The following is a 10,301-nucleotide window of genomic DNA, read 5'->3' on the forward strand; positions in this document are numbered from 1 at the left end:
AACACTAGTATATTATTGCTTTCACTGTGTAACACTAGCGCCTACTATGGATTTGTAGGTGTCACTACGTGGTTGTATGTGTTATTACTTAGCTGCTAGCTGTACATAGTGGTTACTAGGTGAACTACATATATTTTGTGGATGCATGTTTATAATGTTTAACGTAGACACAGCGGAAGTCAAGGCCGCTTACTTGCAGCGATGGCTTGCATTACTACGCGATAACTTTGGGTTGCATCCAGCCTTTGTCCATATGGACAAGGATAGCGCTCAAATTGCAGCAGCAACGGCCGTTTGGACTGGCGTGAAATTGTCTTTGTACTTGTGGCACATGGATCGAGCAATTCGAGCACGCTTCATACAAGGAAATGTATTTCCAGATATCCGCAGGTAAGTGCGGTACTACACCTACGTGTGTAAGCTAATTGATACAAATGACTTGGATTAAGGTTCGCCCCGACGAATACCTTGCTCCATGTTGAAGGGTACACGCCTGCGTTTCCAGCAGTGTGGGTGCATGGAGCACACGTGTTGGAGGAAAGCTTCTGTGACAAAGCGGTGCTGGGGCCGTTGCTATCACTAATGAAGTCGCATTACAAGGCTCACCCATTTATGTCGATGCATGTGCGTACTAACATATACACTACTGTTTACTAGCGATTACTAGGACATCGCTAGCAATTACTTGGATTGCCTAGGCCCAGCTATGTACTCGCAGTGATAGCTATGTACTCACAGTGATAGCTATGTACTCACAGTGATAACTAGGACGATGCTATGCCCCCCCACGACAAATCTTGCGTGTTCTACATCCGCGCTGTGGAAGAAATCTACAACTTTTGCAAGGAATGCAGCGCATCATATCTATTTGTGTACCTGTTCAACAACTGGTACTCAGAGAATGAATTCAAGCGATGGGCGAGGTCTCAGTGTCCAACTGCATTGGCGACCCTTCGAACCAGTATGATGGCCGAGGCGCACTTTAACTGTCTGAAGTATCGATTCTTAAAGGTATGGAGGTATTTTTTTTTACTGTTGATCATCTTGACACCTATGTTCAGGACTTTCAACGACCACGACTCGACCTTCTTTGCTTTATCATCGTGACAAACATACAAGAATGGTACATCGACAAGTTCATTCGTGCAACAGATGGACGTATTTCGTATGGTACAGTATTACTATGCACCCATACCATCTTGATATGCACTATTTTGCCATGGTTCCCATTAGTTGTACGTAGTGGGTCTTATTTGTGGCTAGGCCATACTAGCGTCCTCTACGCATGGCTAGTGGAATATAGTGATAAGAGCATTGCCCACACTCATGGGTTATTTGTAGCACTGCCGTCTTGGGAATCCAGGATGAACGCACAGTGGAAAGTTTTCGCAACGAAATCCGACGAAGGCGATTTGAATGACGTGTACGACACGTCGGTGCTGCGTTGGACTTGTACCTGTCCTTCGTACGCCTACGGAGAATTTCTCCTGTGCAAGCATCTCGTACACAGATACATTCTAGCACACAACACCAAGGTAGCAACTAAACATTCCACACACCAGGAGTTAACGAGGCGTCCATCAGGTGCCGCCGCGTTACAAGGTGCGGCAGCTAACGCCGCCTATGTGGGTGTTTCCTACGACGAAGGACGAAATGCTGCGGCAAGAGTGCACGAAAAAATCCATCGACAAAGAAGTAAACGCACTTAGTGCACGACCCGAACTTAACCACGACACTGTCTCGATTCTGGACGACTCGCAGCTGTTGGCATCCGCGCACGTCGCCCAAACAATACAAGAACTGTCATCGTGGCTCATCCAGCATGCAAGCGATATCCAGCACGCACCACGTCAACTGGCGAAAGTGCAGAAGTTGCTTCATCCGATCCAGGCGTACCGCAAATCGATCCTTGCAGTGAACAACATGAGAAAACGGCAACGGACTAACCAAGCTTCGTCGCTAACAGTCATGCATGAACCACCTCAACAGTAGGTAAATACATACAATTAATATTGTTTACCATGAGTACTAGTTAAACCTATTTAGCTATAGGTGTTAATAGTGATCACTAACAAATCGCAGTATACACTAGTATAGACTATTAAACACTAGTCAATAATAGGCGCCAGTATGATATGCTACCAACCAATAGGTTACACTAGCATGTCCTATAAATCTATAGTTCATAGTTACCAATACTTGCCGGAAATTTTTGCAAGTTAACAGTTACTATAAAATGTGATTGCATTGACTACTTCTTGCTGCTACGCTTTGCCGCTGCAGCCACTTTGCGCTTGGCTGCCTTTTGTTTGGACGTCAATGACTTCGTTGTAGCGGGCAGCGTCACTTCCTCATTTTGGCTTTCCATCGCTTCTTGTTCCGTGGCACAACGCAGAGCATGGTCCACAAAGAGCTGACGGACATCCCCACCACGCTTCTTGACAAGGGAGTCCAACATGAGAATGATAGCAACATCATTCGAGATATTATGCTCACGCATCAAGTCAAAAACACAAGATTGTGTGGGACGTTCAAAATGCGGAGACGAGTGGAGCACTATGCCAGTGCGCCGTGTGTACTCGTCGAGGTCTTCGTCACACATATCCGCGAACATGCTCGGACGGTACGGGGCAATCGATGGGTTCTTGGTGAAGTGCACATTGGTGTAATGTGACTTCTTGTTCGTGTCCGCGACGAACTTGTCCTCGCAGTACATACTACACGCTTCTTGCTTGGGGCAGCCATTGGATTCTGACATCCTGTTCTTATCTATATTTATAGCCAATCAAGTTCGAACAACAATTTATTACCTTAATCAAGTACATGTGGTCTGTGGATTGAGGACTTTTTAGATGTACCTTAGTTGTACACTGTAAAACGCTTGTACTTCCTCATTTCAAAATATGCATGTTCCAAATTTACTGGCGACATTTGCATTTCATTGGCTGTAATTCTTCAATTTCGGATATTCTTGATTTCTGATATTCTTGAAGTATCTCAAGTCGGCTACTACACAGTATTACAGTAATAGTACTCCGGAGTACTATTAATACGTAGTCCTCTGACACTGAAGTAAAACTACTTTTTAAGGGTGCGTCTGGTAAACAGTAGTTTTCAGAAATAGCATGAGCCAATCAAAATCGATTTACCTCTTTTTTTCACGATTTAGAAAAAGACGTCAAGGACCTCTATTTTTACTTTTGGTATAGTGAGTTGCGCACAAAACCAGGTAAAAAAGTAGGAACCTGTAGTTGGAACCAAATTTTCATTTTGCTAAAAATATCTACTTGGAACAGGCCCTTACAGTATTTGCATCGATACACATGCAATCAATACAAAGCGCTCCGGATAACATATATCGGCTACAGTACAGCGTATACGTATAGTTGGTGTCACGGGAATTTTAAATGGGAAATTTTCATTTAGTCGCTTGAGCTTAAGGCACCGACCGTAACGTCTGATTTACACTCGTTCGTGTATTTGCCGCGGGTATCACTTGTGATGGTGTTTCCTTGCAGTGCTCACCGAGTACAAAAAAAAGTGATGTGGTACACACTGTGGCGCTGGTGTCCACCAGACAAGCAAACCGCAGCCCAAGGATCGTGTCCCCTTCTACGTTATGAGCTGCTGGACGGCAGCTCAGGTTCGTTCTCCAGGGTCAGAGTATTTGCTCTCTTAAAGCCTCGTTTTTCATTGTCTTTTTGTGAATCAGTTACCAGTACCAGTGCGTAGTGACTTCGGTTACAAACACTGCAAATACCACAGTTGTACACGGGAACAATGATCGACATGGCATGTCTAACTACTGTAGTACTTCAAGTATCCGTGATAGTACTGTATCATGCGTCCGCTGCCCGACAAGAAGAAAAGATAGATCATTCGGTGAAGTGAGAAGCTTAGATCCGCGCTCTCGTACGGCCGCGCTTGCGCAGGCGGCCTCCCGGGCGCTCGGAGCCAACGTAAGTCTTGGTCACTACTTTAGGTTTCATCCCACAACTTCATCCAATTTCATCCCTTGTCATCCCAATGTCATCTTACACTTTGATTCAACAATTATATTATATTACCCATAGTATCCACCAGGAACGGTATTAATATTAAATGCTGTCCCGTAAGTCTTACTTAAGTACTTCGTATTATACATCGGTTCCTAGGCCTCGTGATTGACCGGTATAGTCACTTCAAGTGTAATCGAACTTTGTATAGTACCACTCTGGTCCATGAAAAGAGTCCTATTTGCTTCAGTGTGAAGCCATTCGTGTGTTTTTTTAGTTTAATGGATGTGATTGGTGCATTTGAAAGCCAGAGATCTCGTCTTTGATTGGCTAGCCGACGTTTCTCTGAATTCGTTTTGGTGCTGGAGATACAAGCGTGACAGTGTGCAACGTCATTTTTTTAGAGAAAATCACCCGCTGAGCTCACTTCAATCTGATGTACTCGAGGCTCTAAAGACTTCTCTAGCCTACACAGAGCAGCCACACGTACTTGCGAGCACCAAAGACTTTACTGTTAGCTAGTTGCGCCTTGTGTCGTTCATGGACCAGAGTAGTAATGTGATGTGAGCTTTAGTATACAATCGCAATACGTACAATTTGTATAGTGATTATTACAGTATACGTATAGTCAAAATACACTCAGATTATACGTATTGGGGATGCCAATATAGTAACGTAAAAAATCAATTTAAGATAACTTTTTTGGAGGCGTCGGAGTAGAATGGACATAACGTTTGAGTCCGTTACGATATTTGAGTTTTGAATAGTGATTCCAATAGACAAGACGCGCCTCTTTGACTTCATAATCGAACTATCAGTTTAGGCGATGAACTTCACAGGTAAATTTGTCACTTTCTAAGCATTTTGATAACCAATTTAGGATAACTTTTTTATCTTAAAGTATGTATGTGTCTGAGCATTGAAATTCTGTGTTTAGGTTAAGCGGTTACAACAGATTTCATATAATTTATACAAGGGTACTGTTTTATAGAGTTAAATGTCTGTTGTGGATGGATGTCCACCGAGTTTAACACTCGACAAAACCTCAGATCCAACCCAATGTGGCCCGTGTCGACTAGGGAACTTCAAACCCAATCTTGAATGCCTATTACCAATGGCTGCTACGCCGTTTTTGCATTTCATTCACGTGACGGAATGGCCAGCATTATATGATAGAGGTTTTGACTCGAACAAATAACGAGGTGTGATTGGGCATTACAAAGTTATCCTAAATTGGTTAAGTTATCTTAAATTGGTCTTTTACGTTACTAGTACACTGATAAGCTTACTAGAAACCTGGAATAGGAATGGTTCTTCAAACTCAGTACATCTTGTATATACTCCGAGAATTTTGATAGCATTTCAATCAATGTCGTATATTCAAAGTTTAAAACACGACCTTGGCAGCCTTAGTGCCCTCCTTAGGAACAGACTTGTCAGCTTTCGACTTCAAGAAGCATGTGCCGTCGTTCCAAGCGGTCCATACGTACGCAACACAGCCAGGAGTCTTGGTACAGTCGTCGCAGCACTCGTCGCTGTTGGAGCGTTGGGTGGACGTGATGTCGTTGCCTTCGTAATCCACGTCCTCCACAGGTTTGTCACACGCGCTAGGCGTAGCGGCAGCGGTCGTATGATTGGGGATGATGTTGGGAGTGCAAAGATTTATGGTTGCAGCAGTCGTCGTAAGGGCGTCAGCAGGCTTGGGGGTGTAGTCGGAATCGACACGAAGGACCAAAACGATCTGTCGGACCTCGGGCAAGGCTGCGATGCTGCAGATTTCATTCTTGTTCAAGCGATTGCACTGAAACGAACCAAGATTGTCGATGCTGAAGCATTTGGCATTGTTCTTGAAGCTAGCGTGCACGTGGGGATCGAAGGAAAGGGACACAGCCACACTAGCGGTGGACGATAGTTGTAGCCATTGAGCCAAGTGGGGCGTTATTTTATCGTGGGTGGCCGTGGTGGTTGGGGCAACCGCGGTGACGGTAGGCTCGGGGATGATGTTGGGAGTGCAAAGATTTATGGTTGCAGCAGTCGTCGTAAGGGCGTCAGCAGGCTTGGGGGTGTAGTCGGAATCGACACGAAGGACCAAAACGATCTGTCGGACCTCGGGCAAGGCTGCGATGCTGCAGATTTCATTCTTGGTCAAGCCATTGCACTGAAACGCCCCCCCAACAGCGTCGAGGGTGTTGCATTTGACATGGTTGTACAAGCTAGTGTGCCCGCTCACGTGGGAAGCGAGGTGAAGGGACACAGCCACATTAGCGGTGGACGATTGTTGCAGCCATTCAACCACGCGGGGCGTTATTTTATCCTGGGTGGCAGCGGTCACGGCCACGACAAACAAGACGACAGCGGTTTTCAGCATGGAGTCAAATTCGAGAATGAGAGGAACGAGTTGCAAAACGTAAATGTCAGAGGTGGCAAGATAGCAGCAACCACCACGCGGTTGCACATTGATTTGGGTGCATGGCGGTCAAAACACCGCATCCGTGTAACTCTTGGGTGACTGCCAAATATCTCACAAAATCAAATTTTCTTCCTGTTGGATCTGCGACATTGTTGAAATAAAAGTATGCTCGCAAGTTTGCGAACACGGATTTTCCAACTCGCATCCGCACTTTGTTATCTTATACTTCAAATATTGATTCATGTAGTTCTTCAAGATGTCGATGAATGGTGTTGCCACAAATTTTCGTTCGCCATGGCAAAGAAGTCGGGTCGAGGCAAGTCGTATACTCCGTGGCAAACACATGCAGCAGGTTGTCAAAAGCATCGGGAGTTTATGACACTGTGGTGAGAAAGGACGGAATGTGACAAGAACGATACATGGTATACCATGTTGTGTCTCTCTGATCAAGTTGGAGTGCCACAGACTCAGGGGCATTTCGCTCGCGCAGTGCGCCGCGTATGCGTATCATGGCCATTCTTCGTTGGCGACGACGAGCGTGAGCAAAGACGGTAGCTGCTAAGACTGAGGAAAGCATGAATGGCAGAAAACCAACGAATAGTGGTGAAAGTGTGAAGTACTATTCTGTGCTATTTTATAGTGTACATTTGAGGAAATTTGGCCTATCACGCGACCTCTGGTCCAGATTGTGAATTTCGATTGGCTGCCGAAAGCGTTTGTTCTGATCCTCCTGTTATTTTAATAAAGCGATTCGATCATAAATGACAGAATAACAACCACTTAAATAATCACACCCACCCTAATCTGATCAGCAGATTTTTTCCGCCAATTAAATGGATGCAGTATGTCATCTACAACTTTTGATTGGTAGGTATCCACCAATAATATCGATGTATTTCGATGAAACACCAGGTTTTGCTTTGATTGGCTGAAAATATTTGTTTCGTGACCCTCATTGGTCAAACCAAATGTACATTATATTAAAACACACCCATCTGAGACAAATGTACATTATATTGAAGCACAGAGTAGTACTAGTAGTATTTTTGGTTATTACATGCATCGCTTTCATTGCGTGAGGCAATTGCGAGATATTTGGGTGATTGCCAATATCATTGGCTTGTTCGCATTTTCCTGTGCGTTGGGGTGATATTTTGGGGGGTGTTATCTGTTCATGGTTGAGTTTTGGATTATCATTTGTTTAAGATATTCCTCCGCGAGGGCCGATACAGTACTAGAACCACATATTGTGGAACCGCTTCGCCAATTGTAACGCGCCTGCTCGACCAGGGGCAGTGTGTAAGCTTCGGTTTTTACTTCGCTCAACGCTTCATACCTCGTGCTTCGACCGATCTTCTTCGAAGTTCGGTCCTCGTCTTCGTACGCAGCCCTTGTTATCCGGATTCCCCAGGGGAGGGACGGATAAATCCTTGCTGAAATACTGTAATCCGGGGAAGCCGGTATCTGTACGCATTCATAATAAGCTACTAGTACTACTACCAGTACTAGTCCTTCGAAGTACTACAGCTGTATTGTTTGTACAGTACAACGTTACTTTCTGTTACCGGTAATCTCCAGCAACTTCAGTGCTGTATCCTCCCTGATGAGATATTTACAGTATTGTGTTGGGTATGGTAGGACTATTGACTATTGACTGGAGTACAGTCAGTACAGTATTTGACTGTATTGACTAACCGTGAAAATCGGACAGAATCACGGAAAAACGGAGGCCATATTTTGGTCGTGTATCCGGGGGTGTAGGGGTGTACAGCGGGCGACCGGGATGAAACTCCATCTGTTGGTGAGACAGACAGGCAAGAATGACGTAGTCATTGAAGAAGCTACCGTGCAGTAGATATCTCTCAAGACAGGTGATATTTCACAACCATACGACGTTTGGATAACACCAATTGTAAATCTCTCAAGACATACTAGTAGTACAATTTTAGAATGAACAGCTTTGCTTGGCTATTGTTCAAAGCGAGTAGAGTTTTTGCATGGTATAAAACACTTCAACAGTTAAGCATAAATATAAAATCAAATACAAATTCCATTACAATTATAAAGAAATTTCAAATTCAGAATCATTGGCAATGTCGTCCGCTTGGTCAATCATATCATCCACAGCAGAGCAAGCCATGAGATCAGCCAACATATCCACAGTCACAACCACTTCAACTTCCTCTGTGGTGCGATGTAGAGATGAAATGTATAACCATGCCCATAATCCGGTTACTAACCGGATGACTACTCGACACCTCTTCAGTCCAAGGTGTCTCTTCGCACACCAACAAGTCCTCTTGCGCAACCAAGGTGTTCCCCCGTCGATACATCAATGGTTGGTTGCGCGTAGCTTAGTGATAGCGTAGTAGTGTTAACGCTATCAATTCATTCTTGATTCTACCATCTCCTGCGTCTTCCTCTGCGCACGTACACACCTGGTAGCACTCCACGTTCGTCAAGTCGACCAATAAAATGTCCTCCACCACACCCCGAAACCACCTGGCGGTCTTCGCCCTTTTGCGTCCCGGACACCGCGCTACTCATTGGCGGGATGACTCCCGATAACCAAACTCGCCTTTTGGAAGGCATTGGTAGCACGATTGATCTCTCGGTTGCCGAAGCTATGGCCGCCCAGGAGGCTTTGGAAGAACAAGTCGCCCAAATGTCTTCGCACGGGCGAAACTTTGAAGATTCTCTTCGCGTCGCTCGCGAGAAAATCGCGACCTTAGATGGCCAAGCCTCCACCATGTCGTCCCATGGTTGCACCCTCCAAGATTCTCTGCGAATCGCTCACGATGAGATCACGCGCCTCACGCACGCTTCGGAATCAGAAACGCCATCGACTTCTCGCCTGCAGTCGATCAAGCTGGATGTTGCCAAATTCGGCGAAGCGGAGTCGGACAAACTCCTCCGCTGGCTTTTACAAGTCAGCACTGCTGCTGATGCTCAGCGTATCTCCGACGACGCCACCCACGTAGCTTTCGCGATGTCGCATTTGAAGGGTTGTGCGGAAGATTGGGCGTTCTCCAAACGCTTGACGGACCGCCACTGCTTCCAATCTTTCGTGGTCTTTGAGACCGAACTCAAGGCAATGTTCCTGCCACCCAACAGCGACTTTCGTTATCGATCGAAATATCTGGCTTGCAAGATAGGGTAACGCTCCCTTCAAGAGTTCATCCATGATCTTCGCTTCTTGGCTGCGAACATTAACGATGAAGAGTCACTCCCGGAGCCCCTGCGGGTGACCGTTTTCATGGACGGTCTCAACCAAGGCCCGGCGCGCACATAGCTGTTTCGTGCCTACCCGGACACCTTTGAAGAAGCCGTCCGAATCGCGCTTTCGGAATCGTTTTTCTCCTCCTTCGCGCACGCACACGCGGCGTCCTCCGACATGGATGTCTCCATGCTCGCCCAGGCATCGGACGACCGCACGTGTTTCAATTGCGGTCGCCCGGGACACTTCTCCCGCGCATGCCAGGCCCCTCGCCGTGTGGCGTCAGCCGCCCCGCCCTTACACGTTTCCTCCCGTACTGCGCCCGATACCCCTTCGCGACGCCCTCCGAGCGGTCCACCACCGAACCGCATCAATCCTGAACGCCATGGTGGCTCACGTCCACCATTCCACCCCGCTCCGAGCTCGAGTGCGGCGGGAAACGGCGCGAGGTGACCTACTGGGGACACCCTAGGTCCTTTGGAGGTGTGTGGCGTGCTGACACACTCTAAGGACCTAGCCTCAGACATGGATCTTCTGTGTCGTGTTGGGCTCCAACCAAGAAAATGATTTGTTTGGAACTTGTCGTGCCTGGCTTCCCGGCCAGGCTCTCTGCTTTAATCGATTGTGGGGCGTCGAACAACTACGCCAGACGCGCCACTCTCTCTCGCTTCAACCTCTT

General features: G+C 46.4%; 4 protein-coding genes across 4 annotated transcripts; 2 read left to right on the forward strand and 2 right to left on the reverse strand.

The window, feature by feature from the left end:
- Nucleotides 1-154: 154 nt before the first annotated feature.
- Nucleotides 155-1,992, forward strand: H257_13398 (hypothetical protein; the record flags this gene model as incomplete). The annotated part of the gene is made up of 6 exons (XM_009840898.1): nucleotides 155-390; nucleotides 450-624; nucleotides 769-1,011; nucleotides 1,062-1,170; nucleotides 1,342-1,535; nucleotides 1,585-1,992. The coding sequence occupies 6 exons, from the start codon at nucleotides 155-157 to the stop codon at nucleotides 1,990-1,992; spliced, it is 1,365 nt and encodes a 454-aa protein (XP_009839200.1).
- Nucleotides 1,993-2,251: 259 nt separating this feature from the next.
- Nucleotides 2,252-2,758, reverse strand: H257_13399 (hypothetical protein; the record flags this gene model as incomplete). Its single annotated transcript, XM_009840899.1, has 1 exon — nucleotides 2,252-2,758. One exon carries the CDS (start codon nucleotides 2,756-2,758, stop codon nucleotides 2,252-2,254), a length of 507 nt encoding a protein of 168 aa, XP_009839201.1.
- A 2,624-nt stretch (nucleotides 2,759-5,382) lies between these two features.
- Nucleotides 5,383-6,363, reverse strand: H257_13400 (hypothetical protein; the record flags this gene model as incomplete). The annotated part of the gene is made up of 1 exon (XM_009840900.1): nucleotides 5,383-6,363. One exon carries the CDS (start codon nucleotides 6,361-6,363, stop codon nucleotides 5,383-5,385), a length of 981 nt encoding a protein of 326 aa, XP_009839202.1.
- A 2,596-nt stretch (nucleotides 6,364-8,959) lies between these two features.
- H257_13401 (hypothetical protein) lies at nucleotides 8,960-10,075 on the forward strand (the record flags this gene model as incomplete). Its single annotated transcript, XM_009840901.1, has 3 exons — nucleotides 8,960-9,527; nucleotides 9,579-9,649; nucleotides 9,698-10,075. The coding sequence occupies 3 exons, from the start codon at nucleotides 8,960-8,962 to the stop codon at nucleotides 10,073-10,075; spliced, it is 1,017 nt and encodes a 338-aa protein (XP_009839203.1).
- Nucleotides 10,076-10,301: the final 226 nt, after the last annotated feature.

Source organism: Aphanomyces astaci (assembly GCF_000520075.1).
Source record: "Aphanomyces astaci strain APO3 unplaced genomic scaffold supercont1.48, whole genome shotgun sequence".
In the NCBI taxonomy this organism is placed as follows: Eukaryota; Oomycota; class Saprolegniomycetes; order Saprolegniales; family Verrucalvaceae; genus Aphanomyces; species Aphanomyces astaci.